General features: G+C 35.1%; 1 protein-coding gene across 1 annotated transcript in view; it reads right to left on the reverse strand.

Annotated features, from left to right (window-relative positions):
• The window catches only part of prkar1b (protein kinase, cAMP-dependent, regulatory, type I, beta), a 56,113-nt gene that overhangs the window by 31,924 nt on the left and 2,064 nt on the right, over positions 1–22,125 (reverse strand). The window contains exons 3-4 of the mRNA XM_059558840.1: positions 19,296–19,466; positions 17,993–18,084 (exon numbers count right to left, since the gene is read on the reverse strand). Coding sequence (XP_059414823.1) covers positions 17,993–18,084; positions 19,296–19,466 — 263 coding nt within the window. The remainder of the gene's footprint in view (positions 1–17,992; positions 18,085–19,295; positions 19,467–22,125) is intronic.

Below are 22,125 nucleotides of genomic sequence, written 5' to 3' on the forward strand. Positions count from 1 at the left end.
ATATCCAGTGAGCGGTAGTAGTGTGGACAAAAATTCTTTGTTGATGTCAGAGGTCAGAGGAGAATAGGCAGACTTGTTAGAGATGATAGAAAGGCAACAGTTACTCAAATAACCACTCGTTACACCAAGGTATGTAGAATACCATCTTTTAATACAATATGTCAAACCCTGAAGCAGATGGGCAACGGCAGCATAAGGTCACACCAGGTGCCGCTCCTGTCAGCTAAAAACAGGAAATGGAGGCTATAATACGGACAGGCTCACCAAAATTGGACAGTAGAAGATTGGAAAAATGTTTCCTGGTCTGATGAGTCTCGATTTCTGCTGCAACATTCAGATGCTAGGGTCAGAATTTGGCATATAGAACATGAAAGCATGGATCCATCCTGCCTTGTCTCAAAGGTTCAGGATGGTGGTGGTGTAATTGTGTGGGGGATATTTTCTTGGCACACTTTGTGCCCCTTAGTACCAGTTGAGCATTTTAAATAGTTACCTGCAGATTTAAGTGTGTGTGTTCTCTGCTGTGTGTGTGTGCACTTTGAATGGGTTAAATGCAGAGCACGAATTCTGAGTATGGGTCAACATACTTGGCTGTATGTCACGTCACTTTCACTTTAAATGCCACGGCCTACCTGAGTATTGTTGTGACCATGTCCATCCCTTTATGATCTTCTGATGGCTACTTCTGATAATGCTCCATGTCACAAAGCACAAATCATCTCAGACAGGTTTCTTGAACATGACAATGAGATCAGTTTACTCAAATGGCCTCCACAGTCACCAGATCTCAATCCAATAGAGCAGCTTTGGGATGTGGTGGAACACTATCATGTCAATATCTCTGAGGAATGTTTCCAACACCTTGTTGAATCTATGCCATGAAGAATTAAGGCAGTACTAAAGCCAACCCGGTACTAGCAAGGTGTACCTAATAAAGTCGCCAGTGAGTGTATATGAGAAAAAAATAAACCATTTATGAATGAATTTACTTTCAACTGTTTCTTCACTTTTGTTAATTTTTTTCCCACCAAGAGCTGAACTGCACACACATAATTGTAGGATATCATAAACAACAACCACTGTATTTTAGATGCTGGTGTCCTCACATGGATATTTCAACTGACAATATCACCTGGGTCAAAAACACCATGTTGTTTGACCATTTCATACTAGCACCAAGCAGCACTAACCGGCATAAACCAAGTCTTGACCAACATATGCTGGTCTTTTGAGCAGGAGAAGGAATTAAAAAACTGAGGAGGTAGACAGCAACATGAGAAGGAACAAGGTTTTTGTCTGAACCTGTCCATGAATGAGTGGGAGGAGGAAAAGTTGATGGGTTTGAGTAAGAGTATATAAGTGATAAAACATATGGAGGGGTTTAGACAGAGACCACAGAATTATGGTGGGATGCACTGAAGAACATGAGACGCGTCAGTGTGGATGTTGAAGTCACTATGAAGGATAAGTAGAGCACAGCCTTCTGGGAAAAAGAATAAGTAGAGTATTCACAATTCACATACAAAACCACAAACTAATATAGTGAGTGACGTTTACTGCTGTTTGATGACGTACTGCCATGGGGCATAATTGACTAGATTCAAAAGGTTTGTTTATTTTCTTTTTCTTTTATTCATCAAGGACACATTAAACAGATCAAAAGTGACTGTAAAATACATTAACAATGTTACAAAGGACTCCTATTAAAAAAAAAAAAGCAGTTTCTATTCAAAGATTTCTTTACAGTTTCCACAAAAATATTAAACAGCAGCTGTTAACATTGATAAACTGTTAACATTGATAATCATAGAAATGTTTCTTTAGCATTAAATCACCATATGAGAATGGTTTCTGAAGGATCATATGACACATGTGTAATGATGCTGAAAATTCAGCTTTGACTCAGGAATAAATTAAATGTTAAAATATATTCTAATAAAAACAGGTATTTTCAATTGTAATATTTCAAAATAATAACGTTTTTAGTGTATTTTTTTATCAAACAAATACAGCCATGGTGACTTTTTAAAAAAACTATTTATTTGAAAAACATTACAAAATCTTGAATGGAAGTGTAGCTCTTGACATTTGTTGGCAATTATACTTAAAACTAAGAATAAGCTTTTCCAGTGTGCCAGTGTGCTTTATTCTGCTCAATGAATGAAGCTGACATACATGTAAAGCTACCAATCCCAGCTTGTGTTGTTTTTCGTGTCATTCAGGGACATTTATACTTTGCTGAAGACACAAAGCAGAACACCCTATGAAGGAAAAGATGAGATGTCGCTGAGCGTCTGCACAGTGGTCTGTAAATGACTGTTTTCATGTGCATATGTGTGACCGCAAAATCTAATGAGGCTCCTAAATCATCACCTCTTCTTTAATTGAATCTCACTCTTTCAAAGGGAAAGTGTTAAAAGCACCAACATTACTGTAAGTCTCTTTTATTTCTCCACACAAGCCTGAGTCTGCCTTACACTCACAAACGTCAAGAGAAAAACAGTTGAATGCAAAGAAACAAACTCTTTAGCCTTTAGACAGTAAAAGCTAAGTAGAGCATGTTTTGGATCTCATTGTATGAACAATGCCACACCAGGTCTGGGTGTTTGCTTCATTTGCTACATGCTGTGTGTTAAACAGATGACAGAGTCAGACTCTTAGTCACACACCTGTGTACTTTTAAGAGATCAATCCTGAGACACGCTATCTGCGAGACACAGCCACTTAATAAGGATAGATGCTTACAAACAGGTCTAAATCAGCACCATTTAGTCAGTTAATCCTCCAAGCTACATACTAACTGACAACTACAGTATTGTTCTGGTTGAACACCTTTCTCAGCAACAATGTGTACTAAAGCAATGTATTTCTAATATGGTACTAGTAATTAACTTTAAACCACCACTTCTGGACAAAATACCAGACATTTTGTGGACTAAATGAATTTAGTGACAAGAAATGAGGCACTTCATGACAAAATTGAGTAACATTTGAAAACAAAAAATGCATTTCATGAGATACTGGGTGCATACTGATTATTTCACACTACCGTTTATTTAATGTCTTGATGTTTCTGAAAGAAGTCTCTTATGCTCACCAAGGCTGCATTAACAGGATCAAAAATACAGTAAAACAGTAATATTGTGAAATATTTGTAAAAGTTATAACAACTGTTTTCTATTTTAATATATTTTCAAATGTAATTTATTCCTGTCACGCAAAGCTGAATTTTCAGCAGCATTTATTTGAGTCTTCAGTGTCACATGATCCTTCAGAAATCATTCTCATTCTAAAACAAAGTTGTGTCACACAACATTTTTGTGGAAACTGTGATTGTTTTTCTCCAGAATTCTTCAAAAGATTTCTTTAAAAGATTTTTCAAGAATTTCAAGAACTATTTTGTACCATTATAAATGTCTGTACTATCACTTTTGATAAATGTATCGCACAGACAGACAGACAGACAGACAGACAGATGCAGCGGGTTGCTATGAGGCAGGGAAAACCGGCCACGAGCTACGTGTTTTTATGTGTTACACTGGAGCTGTTTTGGATGCACTTTTTCCTTTGGGATCCATCTGTCTGTCTGAGCTCGGAGTATGCAGTCTGTCTAGTCTATACGTCTGTCTGTCTCCCTGTTTGTCTTCAGTGATGGGTGGATTCATCTACAGTGGAACCATTCAAACCAAAGAAGTTCAAATGAGTACCTGACTGTCAGAAAGACTGATTAAATGGCATTTAATCAAGTTGAATGAATCAGTATTTATAGCGTTGAAGACTCAAGCATCACAACCTTCACACTGAGGTTTAATGCATTTGCAGCGAATGTGTCAAGCTCATCGTGCACGAATCACACCACACAGACAAGACCAAAAACACCTCACAAGCAGCTGAAGGAGACAGTGGGCTTTAATAAAGCAGGAAAAAGAAAGAATGCATGAATGTTTGGGAGGGAGGAAAGACAGCAGAAAGACAGGAGGAAGCCAGAGGAAAAGAGAGACAGACTGAAACAGAGGGAAGGAGAAACAATGGTCATAATTGTCAGTTTCAGACAATTGAATCCACTGTTAAACATCACCATACAAAGGAAATAATCAGAATGATACTAATGAGATTAAAAGCAGAGCAAATGGCTTTATTTAGTCTCTCGTCTCATCTCCAGAGAAAAAAAAATCTTGTCTCCACAAGAATCTTAGAAAATATCCCAGCAATATGCAACAAGACACCATGCAAATCTTGCAATTAAATGCCAAAGATCTCAGTATGAATGCAAATGTTTCTCATTAAATCCTTCCAACACAAAATGATCTGAGCTGCTATCCACATTCATTTTAAATCTACATCGTTCAAAGGTTTTGAGTCTGTAATACTTTAAAAATAAAGAAATTAATGCTCCGCAAGTAACAGCAATAATACAGTTACATTATGCTGTTCTACTAAACTTTTGTCATGGTTTCCACAAAAATTATATCATATTAAGCAGCACAACAGTTATCAGCATGCATTACAAAAAGAAATGTTTCTTGAGAAGCATATCAGCATCTGAATGATTTCTGAAGGATCATGTGACACTGAAGACTGGAGTAATGATGCTGGAAATTCAGCTTTGATCACAGGAATAAATTGCATCTTAAAATATATTGCAATAGAAAACAAGAATTTTATATTGTAATAATAATTGTAAAAAAAAAAATTCTTAAATTAGCTTCATAAACATCTTACAGACCTCAAACTGTTGAATTTGTAGGTCACTGTAGGTCAACATTTGATTGATTTTTGCCTATTGCCAAATTTGAGACAATGTTAATACATGGACAAACCCACATGAATTCTCCAGAGCTATGAAAGATCAACATCTGAGCAATGTGATTTGCAGTTCAGTATGATATTGCAAAATGGAAAAACAGATCCTTACATATTTGGCACACGTTATCAAGTTAAAAAGTAACAGATTATGACATTGTCCAAAAAAGGTCAGACCAACAGAGGAAACCCAGCAAAAGTTATGTCTTATGTCTTTTTACATCATTCTACTATTTTGATTTGTTTTTGGTTTACTTTATTTAAATTTGTTGACTTAAAAAAAAATCATATTCAGATTATGATTACTGTATTAGTCCCCCCCCCCCCCCCCCCACATAACCATTATGAACATTTCATTTGAATTCAAACGCAACAATGATAACCTCAATGGCTCTTAAAAAAGGCTACATTTCCTTATTCAAAATATTCTGTTGGTTTTAAGGTGAAGCATGACCTGGCTTTTCTTCATGAGATTCACCCTTTTGAACCATGGACGGAAAAAAGAAAAGACGAAAAGTGTGTTGTGCTGCGAGGACAGAGGCTCTGTGTTTCTCACAGAGTAAAGTGTCTGACACTTGACAGGAAGCGCTGCCTGGCCTGAATCATTTGTTTCTCTGTGTCCAGCAGAGGAAAGGGAGAGATGTGTTTGAAGAGGAGAGCTCAACACAAACAGCTCACTCCCTTTTGTCCAGTGTTAACGGGAAAAGCTGTTTACACTGCTCACAGGAGGACGGGAGAGGAAAAGAGGCCTAAAAAGGCTGGAACTGCATTAACTGGAACACATTTAGAAAGGCAGCAGAAGACAGATCCAGTTGCTACTGATTATTCTGATTCATTCACTTTCATTAGGCACAAATCACACGGCATACAGACAACTGTACACTGAAGCAACGGCTGACTGGTATGAGTGTTTTTTAATAACGGATGTCAATGTCCAGAGAACAGGGAAGATGATGACAGACAAAGTGCTGAATTATGATATGTAATGCAAAATAAGAAGCTGCTGAAAGTATATAGATTTTAAAATAAAACAGAAATGTATTTATAAGTAATATAAAAATATAGATTTAAAAATAAGTAAATAACTAACTGATTAACTGAATTAATGAATGTGTAAATAAAAATACATAGGTAAAAATGGATGAATAAATAAATAAAAAATAAGTAAATAACTAACAAAATAAATAAATACAAATAAGAAAATAAATATTAATATATCAGAATGAGTAAATAACAACAAAAGGAAAAATGTACTTATTGCTGACATTAAATCAATTAAAAAACTTTCATTTATAAATATTTTTTTTAAATATGTATTTATAAGTAAATCAATGAAAAAGTAAATAAATAACGGATTAACTACCAGGATGAATAAATAAATAAATAAAAATTGATTAATTAAAAATACATAAATATGCAATTATAAATAATAAAAATGTAATAACATAATAATTAACTAACTGAATGTATAAATAAAAGCAAGAAAGTAAAATATAGATTTACAAAGAAGTAAATAAAAATTAATTAGGTAAGTAAATAACTAAATAAATGAATAGTGCTTTAATTTTTGCTGAAATTAAATCAATTAAAATATACATTAATTTCTAAATAAATAAAATAAATATTAATGTATAAACATGTTAATAACTAAGTAAAAAAAACTAAATAAAATAATTTATAAATAAATAAATAATAAATAATTTTCACCTGAATATTTTCCAAACATATAGAAATAAATCAATCTTATTTTATTTAAAGCAATACACCCTTATATGTGAAAACACATAATTTGTAAATATGGCCAACTGTACAGAGTTATTAGTTGATTACACACTTTTCTCCTTTCAGAAATGTTCACAGATTCAGTTCTAGTGAATTTCAGAGGTATGCTATGCTAAATATTGACCACACACAGACTAGCACTTTACAACAGCTCAAGTGACAATCACAGGGTAAAACTGCTGCAGTAATTCTGCACGGGAAGAAAGAAGAGTGAAACCTCCAGCTGGGGACAGCACACACACACACACACACACACACACACACACACACACACAAGCTTGCTGTAAAACTGCCCAGACAAACATCCTCGGGCCAAGTCAGTTAAGGCTATTCATTAGCCATGCAGCCACTTTCCTCCTCCTTCCTGGGGAGAGTGTGTGTTTGTTCGAGAGCGCTTACGACATCGCCGCTGCCAGAGCAAACACACCTGTGTGGAAGCTGTCAAGTGCCTCCCAAAAGCGGCCCACATCACAGCCAAACATCGCAGCTTCCCGTGGGCCAGATTTTAACAGCTCGCACGAACCTAACAGCTTCAAATTATACAGTGTTGATAAGCGTACAGGACTGATGTAACGCCATGTGCTCATTTTCTCCGCTCTGCTATCTGGCACTAAATGAACCGGCTCTGATTGTGGATCATCTGGAGTCACTGGAGAAACAGCATCTCTTACAGGATAGAGAGTGAAACTGCAGGGGCCATTGAGTTTGGGGCCACTAACACGTTTTTTGAAATAAATTAATATTCTTATTTAGCAAGGAGGCATTCAATTGATCAAAAGCGATTTGAACATTGATTATAATCAGAAATGTTTCATGAGCAGCAAATCATCATATTAGCATGATTTCTGAAGGATCACGTGGCACTGAAGACTGGAGTAATAATGCTGAAAATTCTGATTTGCATCACAGGAATAAATTACACTTTAAAAGATATTCAAATTGAAAACAGATATTATGAATTTGAATAATAGTTTGAATTTGAATAATAGGGAATTTTTTTAATTTTTTTAATTTAATTTTCTTTTTTGTAAAATAATGTGTGAAATTTAAAATAAATTTTAACCATACACACACAGACACACACAATCAGGCTTACTTTCTCTTGGTTTACAACAAAACCAGTCAAAAATAAAATAAAAAAAGTAAATTCATAGCAACATGCTAAAATCACCCACAAAACCTTAACAATTTTTCATGGAGAAACATCAAACTTAAGAAAAAGCACTAAGCAGCACTGTTATTGTTAAATAAATAAATTCAGCTTTTGGTAATTGAAATCAAATCAAATATAAATCTTAGATGGAGGTGAACTTGAACTTAAACAAGAAAAAAAAAAAGAGAGGTAAATAAGTTCAAGTTGAAGAACTGCATTTACTAAAACTAAAACTGAAATAAAAACCTAAATAGAAATACTCAACTAATAATATAAATATAAAAGCTAATTATACAAAATACAAAATATTGTTAAATATAAAGTATACTAAAAGAATGCTTTGTACTAATTAGTTGAGTCAAATTTCTAGAGTAATCAAATTCTGCTAAATATTGACTTAAAATGTAAAGTTAAGTCAACGTTAGTTTGGAGTATCTTAACAAATTGTTATACTGTTTTTACAGTAAAAGTGTTTTTGTTGTAATTCTTAAATGCCATGTTTAACTAAATCAACTGTGAAAGTGGAGTGTCTGGCACTAAATCAAACATTTAGTGTTTACGATTAACGACTAGACCACATACAGTATTTTCATAAAGAGCGGCTTTGTCTCTGTTTATCTCTGGCTCTTCTGAAGAGTGCATCTTTCGAGCACATATCTAAAGGAAATGGACAGCCACCCGGTGTGGGAGCATTTGAGCAGATTATGAGGCAGATCTAAGTGTCAAAGGTGTCCTCCATTAGCCTGAGCTCTGAAGCTGTGATTCAGCATTCACCGCAACTTCCTCTGCTTCCCATTTCCTTAGCCTAAAACAGATTGGGAGACAATAAACTCGCCTTACAAGTCCTCAGCTGTGTGTGTGGCCTATCAGGTAAACTATGAGCTGTGTTTGCTAAAAAACACTCCAAACCAGGGCTGGCCCGCGGCATAGGCGGTATAGGCAAATGCTAAGGGCGCCACTCATCCATAGGGGCGCCAGAATGAGTGAACGAGTGAATTTTTTTTACATTTTTTTTTTTAGAATAGGCTACTATTTAAAAACCATTAATTCGAAATACTACCAAATAAAGCAAAAAAAAAAAAAAGTCCGGCTCTTCAATCTTCCCCCGCCCATCGAGTGCTTGAAGTGCGTCAGAAACAGAGCGCGCGCGATCAGTTGTTGGTAATTTGTTGTGTAGCGTGCCCGACGCCGCATCCAATGTAGACAGCACTGCTTTTGTTAACACACAGCTCGTAGAAACGGGCCTGGCAGCTCGCGCCAGTTCTAGACACGGTGAAAGTTTCCTGATTGTGACGGAAGGCCGAATTTACATGACACATTATAAATGAGCATAGTCTGCGATAGATACAGTTCCAAAAAGAAGAGAAGAGGATAAAGACAGAGGTAAAGAGATGTAGTGAATGAACAATTTATTGCATAGGAGTAAGATACTATAATTTCATGGCAGTTATTTTTACCTTAAACTTAATGTTAGCAGTTGTTCTGAGTTCTGAGTCCCCAGACTGTGATTTTGTACAATCATGTCAGTTTTAAGACGCATTTTTTATTATCACTTTTTTATTAATGTTTTACTCTACAGTTGTGCAGTTTTGGGGGGATACTATACAGGCCAAACGTTTGGAAACATTACTATTTTTAATGTTTTTGAAAGAAGTTTCTTCTGCTCATCAAGCCTGCATTTATTTGATCAAAAATACAGAAAAACATGTAATATTGTGATATATTATTACAATTTAAAATAATTTGTTTTCAATTTATTTTACTTTAAATTATCATTTATTTCTGTGATGCAAAGCTGAATTTTCAGCATCATTACTCCATTCTTCAGTGTCACATGTGACATCCGGTCTATCACATGATCCTTTAGAAATCATTCTAATATGATGATTTATTATGTGTGAGTGTTGGAAACAGTTCCGCTGTAATGTGTGTGTGTGTATATATATATATGCTAAATCATGAACACAATGACAGGGTGAAATGGGCTGTGATGCATGGGGCGCCAGGTAAAATTTTGCATAGGGCAGCAAATTGGTCAGGGCCGGCCCTGCTCCAAACCAAAAGGTTGATGATCAGTGCGACTTACTTCAGTTTGTACTTGCAATGTACAGTTCTGACTGATACTGTAGGTATAAACAGAAAAGATCAGATGTTATTCAGAAATGACTATTTGTTTGTTCTGAGGAGCTTCACGGAAAAGTTCATTAATGATGTGATGCACTTTGTTGTTTCCAAAGATGTTCACTCTCCATCAGCACTGGGATATAAGAGCAAAGGGCAGAGGCTGATGGGTCAAGGGTCAAAGGCCAGAAGGGTCATTACTCGCTGCTTAACTGGTGGATTACCCCAGCTGCATGCTCTACTTTATGTGAACACAAGGACACACACAGATTAGAGAAACCAGCACTGGATTAACTAAATCTGTCTGCAGAAAAAATGATAATAATACATTTAATGAATAGGTAGCGTTATAAAATTCTGAAAAAAAAATTCAACTAAACAAACATGATACTGCAGGCTGACATACATGATTGTGACAAATATAAAATGTCAATGCATAAGGTTTACAAGATACAAATCATACAGTTAAAATACATAAAATAAAATACAATATTTTTTTAAGAAATCTCTATTGTTCAGCAATGCTTCATTACAGTAAAAACAGCATATTTGTGAAATATTATTACAATTTAAAAAGCTCAAATTTTCTGTTTGAAAAAAAAAGTCATTTATTCCTGTGATGGAAAAGCTGAATTTTCACGTGATCCTTCATAAATAATTATAATATGCTGATTTGGTGCTCAGAAACATTTCTAATTATTATCAATGATGAAAACATTTGTGCTGCTTAATATTTTTTGTGCAAACAGTAATACATTTTTTCAGGATTCTTTAATGAATCGAAAGTTCACAAGAGCAGCATTTATTTGAAATATAATTTTTTGTAATATTATGAGTGCCTATACTGCCAGTTTTGATCAATTTAATTCATCTTTGCTGAAAATAAATTATTAATTTTATTTTAAAAAAAAACAAAAACCTGACTGGTCCCATACTTTTGGTAAAGTAAATTGAGTTCATGTCAGGAAATGAATCAGCTCAGTGTCACATTCTGACCTGTGCATTTCAGCTTCAGACTGTGCGTCTGCACTGCAGAGTGACTGCACTCATGTTTGAGTGTCGACTCCTACAAGAACTTCATTGAAAACCCAATGCCATCCGTGCGCTCCGGCAGGCTGCAGCACGCAGTTTTATGCATTGATTTGACAGCTAAAGCTCAATAAATCAAAGTAATCCTCATAATCGTACCATGAAGAGGAAATAAATCTTTGGTCATATATAATGGAAACCTTTAGTTATCATTTGCAAAAATATTGCTAGTACAAAATGCAATTATAAGAATGAACACAAGTACCGACAAGCCAACAGTAACTAAAAATATCACTGCATGTCTAAGTGTTCATATGATTCCCAGCCAGAATTAATAAGCAGCATATTATTAGTGGTGCATGTTTAACTTCAGTAAACTACTCGTCCCATACAAAATTGTTGCTAAAGACAAAAAACTTCAAATTGTGCGGCTTGTTAAGAAGAAATGCGCTAATTTTCTAAATGATGCACGATTTTTGCCTGAAGCAGGAAAAGCCACAAAATAATTCATAGATTTACAGTAAAGGAAGAACCCATACCATATTTACAGATCAAAATATCATGAATACTTATGGGTGAGCTCTTTTTAATGAATAATATAGGCTATATAAATACAACTACTAAAAGTATATCCAATCTTACCTGCATACAGTAAAATGATAAATACTATGTAGCAAATCTCAACTGCTTGATTGGTATTGTATGTTGTTGAATGTATTATCGCCTAGCAATATATACAAAGTTAGATATATACATCTTTGCATGCATACAATATACATTATTATGTTTATTTTGCGTATCCTGTGCGCTTTTGTCATTGGCGGAGCAGTCGGTCAATCCCACGTTTCCAGTAAATACGACTTGTGATTGGACTGTACGTCAGCAGACAGCAAAGCAAATAAAGCTTCACCTATTCGCACACCAGTTTTCAGATCACTATTAACAAGGTTTCAAATCTGGAAAACAAACTATACACTGGGAGAACCGTGACAAATTCGAAACTCTGAAAAAATGATTGCACAACACAATTAAAAAGAGTGTTGCAGTTCTGAAGAAGGAAATACAAAAAAACAACATAATGTTTGCAGAGATATTTTTATTTTTTAACATTTTGCAAGCTTGCAAATCTTATTTTTCGATCTTGCAAAACTTTTTTTTGTAAGATTTTGAGTTTTCGAACACTTCGTTTCAACCTCAAATATGCAATGTTATTTTACACTCGATTACTTTATTCAATTTCTGTACCTAAAAATAATGTTAGAGCTGACTAAAATACCTGAAAAGAAATGTTTATTTTATTTGTATCTTTGCTCTATTGCATTTACTTGTGATACAAACTGAACTGTTACACCCCTAATATATATATATTAGTCACATAGGGCAATACATTATTTTATTTTTTATTTTTTTGTAAAGCAGCTCTTTGATACAATGGGTTTTGCCAAAAGCATTATATAAATTAATTTGATTTAAAAAATTGACTCTTTTGATAATATAGTGCGAAATGACATGCACGACTGACAAAGATAGCTAACGTGCACATGTGACGACAGACTTGAGGTTCTCCAGACACAGACCCATCCATCCACTGAAGAATGCTAACAAATTACACACACTTCACTCAGTCTGCATAAAGACAGCTCATTTGTCCTTGTCTTTCTCTCTTTTATTTAGAATTCCATCAGTGTTTTACTTGAACATTTTCTGGCTAAATGAAAAAACTGTTATAATAAAATAGATGAATAACTTTGTGACATAGTTCTACCTAATCCACCTTTCTTTCTGGACTTGGACCGCACATGAAACTCAATAGCCACACTAGCTAGCATTACAAAAGCGTGACCGTCTACTTTAAAGGTCATTTTTAACAGTACTGTCTGGTCCGCAGGTGCGTGAAACAGCTGTCCCCCACAACCACAGTGTGAAGTTTATATCAGATATGAGCAGGAAACCAGACAGACGTTATGCTTAGAGCAGGTTAACATTATAAAGGGGAGCTAAACAGATATGTTTGGACACGATAAAGCCACTTTGAGTTATCAGGAGATCTTTTCCTCCATCGAAACCATTTAAAATCAAACTAACCATGCTTTTATTACATTTAACCGCATGATGTTACCCGTGCTCTGGAGCTGTGATGATGTTATACAAGGAAAACATTATTTTACACGCTAATCTAACCCCAAGCTTATCAGTCTAATTCTAGAAAGTATGACGTATTTGCACAAAGTGACTTACTTTATGTACGTGCACAAATGTGCATAAAAACCAAAACACAATGTCTGTAAAAACAGATAAACAATGCCTCTGTATGTACTGTACAGTAGTACTGCTCAGTTCAGTGGTTCGGTGCAGCTCAAGCACTCATTACTGCTGATTTCTGGTATTTTGGTTTTTAATTAGAACACAAAGCTCTGTTGTTTGAGATGCTGAAGGGCCCCTTTGGAAGGAGAGAGAGAGTTGGGGCCCCATATAGGATGTTGTTAGTGCAAATCAAGACTCTGTAGGTTCAGATGTCCACTTGTGTTTTCGCGGGTAAAATAACACTGAAAATGTTCACTTTTGCTTAATCAACAACATAGATAAAACTAGAGATTAAAAAATATACACTGGCATAGCATGATCAAAAACAACACATGATCCTCACAAAACCTGTAGAAAAACAGGGCATAAAAAAACAAAAAAAGAATCGTTGCATAAAGAAAATACATTTTATATTTAATTATTTTGTGATGTGCATTTTATATGCAATATTAATTATATTTTTATGTTTTTGACTTTTACCCCCAAATTTGTCATACTGCCGTTATATTTTATGTTGACTTTTTATCATTAATGAGAATCATCATTAAAAATTCATGGGAATGCTAAAAAAATGTATAAAAGTTGGCAAAAAGAAAATAAAGCCCATTTTAGGAGAATATAGATTTCTTTTAGCACTGTAAAATTATTTTGTGATATATGTGATTAATACTCTTACAGCAGTGGAATAAATAATATTACGGTTATAAATAAATAAAAAAAACATTTTCTACAAAGATATATAAAATGACACAGCATTACAATTAGATGTAAAGTAAAAACGTAAAAATAAATAAATGTAAAAATAAATAAATGTAAAAATAAAGAAAGAAAAATGGAAAGAGTGGCCTTTTTTTAACACTAATTATGCAAGCAAAACAGGCAAAGAAATGTAAATGTATGTGAAAAGCCTAAACCTCTCAACCAGTCTCAAAGAAACCTGTGACGAGTTAAATCTTGAACACAAAGGATCCTTCAGAAACACGATCTTTCAGAAATCATTCTTTTTCCTGAAAGAACGTATTAAAATAGACGATAAACAAAATAGAAAGATCTTTTTATGTGCTAGAATATTGTTATTCAGCTTTTTATTGATGACTCACATTTCTTTCATGCTGACCTAACTCCCAATGTCAAGTTCAACATCAGATTGTGCCAATGAGCTATTCCCATACCATCGAGAGGTAATTGTTTTTATTTGCCATGGCAACAAAACCACACTAGACTACAACTAACTCAGGGCGGACCCTAGGGTGGGCTATACCACATGCCAGATACACCCTTACAGTATCTAGCTGTAATGTTGAGCTCCAGCAGTGCTGATTACATCTGCCCATGATCTTAACAAGAAACTCTTACTGACTGCAGCATAATAAAGCAATGTTCTACTATATATGGCCATATGTGTGAATGGCTGCAAGAGCCAACAGCCAAATCTGTGCCAATGGTGATGATATTTGCAAAGCATATGACTCTCGCTCAACATGTTAGCTGGTTTGTGTATGCTGCTGCTTTTTGAGTTTACTGCACTGTGCACAAATCTGGGATGTAGTAGACTAGAGTCTACAGATCAAGATAGACGAATAATCAAACAAAATAATTACATTCACTACCATTCAAATGGTCGTGTCAGTAAGGATCACTTGCATTGCATGTGAACTGGAGGACGCCGAAACTCAGCTTGTGCCTCACAGAATTGAGAAATATAGGTTACATATTACAGAAAGCTTGAAATGTCTATTTTTAAACGAAAATATTAAAACCAAAATAACTCTCTGATTATGTAATCCATATGAAATGTGCATTTCTCTCTGGCGTTCATGGCGAGTCCGCATCGTCAACTTCATCTTTGCAGCGACACAGAAAACACCAGTTTATTACTACACAATTAAATGTCTCCTTGCATATTTTCGAACCAGCAGGCCAATCTGGGTTGAACGAGACCCCACGGAATGAGCGAGCGGAGCGCAATATATGGAGAAAGGCACTCTCCGCTCACGAGCTCTGATCGGAACAAACCCAAACATCACTGTCTGCTGAACAGAAACATCAAAATAGACATAGCCAGACTACACTATTTTAGAACAAATTATGAGCTTGTTGATGATTTTTTTTATAATGCTTGACAAAATTAGAATATAAGGATTTTTTTTTTGCCTTGTTCCTACATCTATGGTCAAATGACGCTATGATGAGCATTTACTACTTTTAAAAAATGCGGGTCAGGAACCGGGTTGGGTACAATATTTTCTTTTTCTTTTTTTGCTGTCCGAGTTGCGGGCGGGTTAGTTGAAAACGTCGGTCGGGTGCGGGTTATTAATACATTGACCCGCGCATCACTGAAATATATATATATATATATATATATATATATATATATATATATATATATACTGTATTATTATATTATATATTATATAATATTATATATTATATAACTGTATTATTATATAATATGTATATTATATTTAATTGCATTCCTGTTGATATGTTTTATGATTTCCATTTTAATTTTAGTTTTCCACTAATTTGAATATATTTTTAATTGAATATTGAATGTATTGAAATTTATTTGAATATTGAATATATATTTTTAATATATACTTTTAAAAATTATTATTAAAAATAATATATTCATTATTTATTTGTGTGATGGCAAAGCTGAGTTTTCAGCATCATTCCTCCAGTCTTCAGTGTCACGTGATCCTTCAGAAATCATTCTTATATGATGATTTGCTCAAGAAACATTTCTTATTATTACTGTTAGAAACAGTTGTGCTGCTTAATATTTTTGTGGAAACATTGATATTTTTTTTGCATTCTTTGATAAATAAAAAAATACAAATGAGCAGCATTAATTTAAAATAGAAATATCTTTTAATAACTTTTTATTATAAAATTTTATGCATCCTTCCTGAATAAAATGTCTTTCTTTCTAAAAAAAAAAAATCTTAATGTCCACAAACTATCTATCTATCTTTATATAGCAATAAATATACAGCAGGCATTAATATGTTAATAAAAATATTACAGTGTTCACTGCATGCATAGAGAAACCCAGACTGCTATTAGTGAATCTGCAACATCTCACACTAACATAACTCTATAAAACAATGAAAAGATCTTGACATAAAGTCATTATCCTGTCATTTCCCAGATACCGCAGAGTCATGTTCGGTAATACCACATCAAGCCTGTTGCTTTGACAGCATTGCAGACACACATGCAGATAATTGGACATTGTGTGAGACCGTTGCCAGGAGCCAAGACTCCATAACCATGGAAACAACATTAATGTTCCCCACGAGTCTGAATCAGAAATATGAAGAGCGTTCTGGAGCTTTCAGAAGAGAAATGACAAGCCAAGCCTCGCCTTAAGATGATGCACTGCACAAAATCAGTCTTTTCCAACTTAATTTGCCTGTAATTCTGATAAATGCTGATATTCACAACAGCCAAGAATCTTAAGACCCGATAACGCGCATCTGCAGTCCCTGGCAAGAAAGCTGATGATAAGTGTGGTGAATTTCCAGCTGAGTGCAGACGGGATGTTTTGGGGAGTTTATGTATTTGGGCCGTTTCGCATGTTCTCATAGAAGCTCTAAAAGCAGAAAGCTGAGAGTTTGCTCCCTTCATGGTGGATCTGCATGGATAATGGATTCTCCTCAGCAGTGAAACCGTATTCCGTACTCAACCTGAGCGAAATTCCTGGTGGACTGGGAGAGGCTTTTTTCTACTCGTTGTTGTTTAGGGTTTGTGGCATCTCCTGGACTTGAAAGCCAAAATGAAACAATCCGAGCAACACTATTTCCCTACACCCGCATTAAAACACACTTTCCACTATGCTCAGACACAATGCATGGTTTATTTCGACATGGGTTTCCATGGTGAAGAGATCAACAGAGCGAATACAGTGGCTACTCTCAAGCCCCTCTTGACACGACTCACACCCTCACCCCACCAGCTGCGTTGAGCAACTGAAATCACTATTGACAACCGCATTTACAGAAATTTTACGCAGTGTGTCTGGATCCGAGCTTAAAAACGTATTTATATACGTATCAAGAGTACTCTCTCTCTTCTGGATGTGCGGTGCAAGAAATCCCAGGGTACGTTTTGACACATGAGTGTTGCCAGATCTTGCAAGAAAAAAAGAAAACTAATAAGAAAAAGGCCATAATAGACTCAAATCTAAAAGTGTTATCTTGGAAATAAGCCACATACCATAATATTGAGGCCTGTACCTGCCTACTTTATTAACTCCGTAAACTGGATTGTTTTATGGGGCAAGTCCAAACCACAACCCCAGAGACACTTAATAAGTGTCTCTCATAATAAGTGGACATGGCAACCCTTCAAGAGCGTGCTCAGTGAAATAGCCTTCCAAACATAAAGAAAACACGACGGATCAAAACCGCCAAATATACTAAGTCTTTGGTGACTCTAATAACACTTAAGTTAAAAATAGCAGATACTAATCGTGCAAGACTTTGCTATGGTAATAACGGTGTCAGTCATTACAATTTTGAGAGTGAGTTATGTTCCGTCCACACATGAAACAATAATTTAGGGGATTCACTCCCATATTTAAATGCAGTTGTCACTCCTGAATCTTTACATTGTGTATGTAGCCAATGAGAAATACAGTGGGCCTGTTCACACGGCAGCAGAATACAGTTGTCAGTCTTGTTTTTGAGCCATTAATATGGTTGTGTTTACGTACATCTTAGTTATTTACAGGAAACCCACACTTTATATACTTATATACCTGACAACAAACAACCTCAGATGACATGCATTTACCTTCTCTCATTGTCGTCCAGGTGGGCAAACAGCACGTTCTTAGAGATGGCTTTGGCGAGGGCGGTCATTGTCTTGTAGTCCTTTGGAATGACCTAAAACCAAAGAAAACAACAAGTAGACGGTCACTCATAAAACAAAGAAATTATTATATTTTTCTTGGCTTTTTGAAATTTCTTCATGTTTCCTCAATGAATAGTGAGCGTTGTGTTGTGAAAAATGTTGAGGATGTTGCTAGTTGCTAATGTGATCTGAATCACTTTTCAAGCTCATTACTAAGCAGTTGATAAGGTGCTGCTACAGTAGGTGCTTTCTTACTGGTCCAAGTTAAAAGAGCCCAACCTCAATTTTCTAAGATATTCTGGTCTCCCTTTCTCCAGTTTTATCATAATTTTATTGCCTTAGAGAATTACATTCATAGCACAAATGGTGCAGGGTGTACAGTATTATGAACCAGTGTTTAATGCTTAGGGTTTTGGGTTTGTTGAGAAAATTATCAAGTGTGCCTCATCAATCACCACTAATTCATTAACTATCAGTCTATTATTGTTACCTAACATTATAACAGATAAAAATCATTTTCATTCATTTAAATAATTGGGGGTGGGGGGGGGCGTAGATGAAACATTTAAATGTAAAAAAAAAGAAAAGAAAAAAAACATGCCTTGTCAAAAAATTTAAATACATAGGTTTAAACTGAAGTACTAAACTCACTAAAACTGAATTAAAAATAAATCTGAGCTAAATAAGAATATAAAAGAATACCAAAAGCACATAGCAAAATTACTACAACTAAAATAAGTTAAACAAAAAAATGAAAATGAACATATAAAATATATAAAAGTATAATAAATATAACAAAATGCTAATTAAAAATATTAACAACTATCATAATTGTACATAATACTAAAATAACAGTCATCCTTGTTTACATAAAATGAAAACAACTTTCATTACTAAATTACTTTAAAATGTTCCTTTTATTGTGCACAATTCATCTGTGGATGTTATAATAAAGAAAAATAAATCAATACATAAAACAATATTAACCAATAATAAAACAACCTAACCATCCAATCGAATCCCACTGAATAAAATCCAGTCCTGTGTTACTTTCTGCTCAATATTCAATTTCAATATTATGGAAGTCAAATGTGATGTGAATGTCTACTTTATACTGAAGAGCAGTGAATCTGATGGGGCGACTGAGACAAATACAAAACATCCTAAATAGCATTCTTGAAAATAATGCAAATGTAACTGCAGTTTTATTCAGAACCACAATAGCTATATAATCCACACAAACCTTTCTGACGTAGCTGACGGCATCCTCCTCTGTGTAGACCTCGGCACTGACCCCACCTCTCCGGCGCCGAGCCTTCACCACCGGGTTTGGAGGAGGAGGAGACACTTCATCATCGTGAGAGTCGGACTGAGAGTTGGACTTCTGACGGGCCATGATCTGCGTGCATTCTTCCTGTGGAGAGAGGAAGTGAATGACACGTATGATTAAACATCCATTTGAAAACATTGAGTGGGTTGTGACCATCTGGATTTTCATTCCCATCGCACAGGACACCCAAAAATCTGTGCAGTGGGAAAACAGTGAACGCTAAGAGGGTGAAGCTACCATTACAAATCACTTTTACAGATCGTAAAATCTAAAAGACTGAAACCTACTGTGAGCACAGAAAGAAGACACAACAGCACTGAGATTTCACTGAGAGCCAGAGAAAGAGACAGTGAAAGAGGGAAGAACAATAAAGCTGCATGCCACAGCACAAACGATGTGTGTGTGTGTGTGTGTGTGTGTGTGTGTGTGTGTGTGTGTGTGTGTGTGTGTGTGTGTGTGTGTGTGTGTGAGACACAACAAGATGTGTACTAGCCAGAGACTGTAGGCTCTACACAGAGTCATACTGTACTACTATTACTTTATATATGTGGTGAAAAACAGAAAAACACATTTTCATTACATATGACACATACAGTATGTTTATAGAACAACCAAATGTTTTAGTCATTTATCTAGTCATTTATTGTGAAAATGAATGTGAAAAATAAACTTATGGTGGGGGGGGGGGGCTTTATGGAAATAAATGAACAGATATCTCTCATTCAAACAGAGAAAGCTGATATTGACAGAAGTATCATTATATTACTATACTATGTGCAATATTAAAGTCACAGCTAAATGTGACATTCATTATAGTGGGTTAATGTGAAGACTGTTATAATATTTTTAATGTGCTGTAACAGTTTAGGCAAATTTAGGCGAAATTATACTGTAATGCTGAATGTCTATTAACTAATTTTATCTGCAGAAAAGTAACATTTTTGTGTGTCAAACATTTTCTATCCTACATACTGTATATTAAAGTTATGCACCGTGCTATATTACAAGAGTCTGAGGGAAAAATAGGAAGAAAAAAAAAACATGACACTGAAGCACATCTTCATTTCCAATATATCCTTTTTGTATAAACTTTTTTGTTTGTTTGTTTTATCGTTTTATTTTTTTCATAAAAATGAAGAGACTATAAATTAATAATATTTTTATTTGATTTTTTTTTGTTTGACATTTCACATATAATATATTTTGATATTATGCGCCAGTTATTTTTAACCCATAGTTCTCATTAAGTTCCTTAATGGTAAAAATGTAAAAACCTCTGCTCTATAGTATTCTGCCCACTATAAATCTAATTTCAGTCTAATTTCACAAATAAAATGGTCTCCTTCTTAAACATCCCAAGGCGCAAATACCAAAGTGAAGGCAGGCAGATGCAAAGGAACAGCTGGGCACATGCCACACACACACACACAAATGCACACAAAACACACACATGCTCTCTCTCCAAAGCTTTAGACAGCCATCAACAGGCCTTTCCATGAAATAACACTGAAAGAGTCCAAATAAACGCTGAAATCTGTGAAAGCAAAAAAACATATGAGATAATATGCCCATTAAGATCATTTCACTCACCAGTGCATCGATGCACATCGATGCACTGGCACACAACACACACACAAAATTAGACTAGTGTCTATACAAACAATTGAAATATGAGGTTGTAATCATACACAATTTTATCAAATTAAGTTTGAATTTAAATAAGCAAGAGGACATGTTATTACCTGATGCTAATCTCAAATTGGCCAAATATTGGTCTAGCTGACATGAAAATCTTTCACTAATAATCTTGCATCCCTACTAATACTAATCATTTCTATTTCTCGTTAAAAAATTCTCCTCGTGTTGCCTAGTGCCCTACATAAAGATTTTAATCCGGCACAGTTTTTACAGACACAACATTCAGAAAAGAGGACAAACACAGTGTTAAGGGTGTATATCCTTTAGCAACCCGTGCATTTTCATCTTTCTAAATGAACAGAAGGTGCTAGACAGAGAGAACGTGTGAGCAATTAAACCCCATCTATGACTAAAACGCAAGTGGGTCAGTAAACATCATTCACCCAGCAGCTCAGTCCACGATGATACTAAATAACGCGGAAAACACAAGCTATCATCACGAGGAGAAGACAGGGACAGACGTCGTCTTGTGCTGCGTCTTATGAATACACAATCCCTTCGGCTGTTTGATGCTCTACCTAAACCAACAGTAGCTCAGCAGAAACGCATTCCTAACAAAAGCCCGAGCCCAAAGCGTCTGCCAGTATGAAAAGCCTGTTGTTCCTGGAGCACATGATCAAAGAAGATGTTTAGTTGCTGCTGAGTGTAGATGCAGTTACTGGCACCTCCAGCTAAACAAATGACTGCTGTGACTTTCATAAGATCAGAACACAGAGTCTGAGATTAGGCAACAACATCAAAAAACACCAGCATGCCTCCTAATTGTCTGCTGAGAGGGAACATGAATGCTGATTATAGTACTGAACAACTCAAGCTCATTAAAGTTCCTCTTACATAAAGTACACTACCGTCTGGGGTCTGTGTGTTTTCTTGTTTTTTTATTTTTATGAAATTAATACTTTTATTCATATAGAATAGAATTTCTTGGTTTTAAGTTGGTTGATGGGTGGATGCTATGGTGTTCTGTTTAGTTGAAAACGTACTCACTCAAGTCGGAAGAGTCATAAGTCCGATATTCTGTTTTATTGTCCTCCAGGCGAAAACT

This window comes from Carassius carassius, chromosome 9, assembly GCF_963082965.1.
Source record: "Carassius carassius chromosome 9, fCarCar2.1, whole genome shotgun sequence".
Classification (NCBI taxonomy): Eukaryota; Metazoa; Chordata; class Actinopteri; order Cypriniformes; family Cyprinidae; genus Carassius; species Carassius carassius.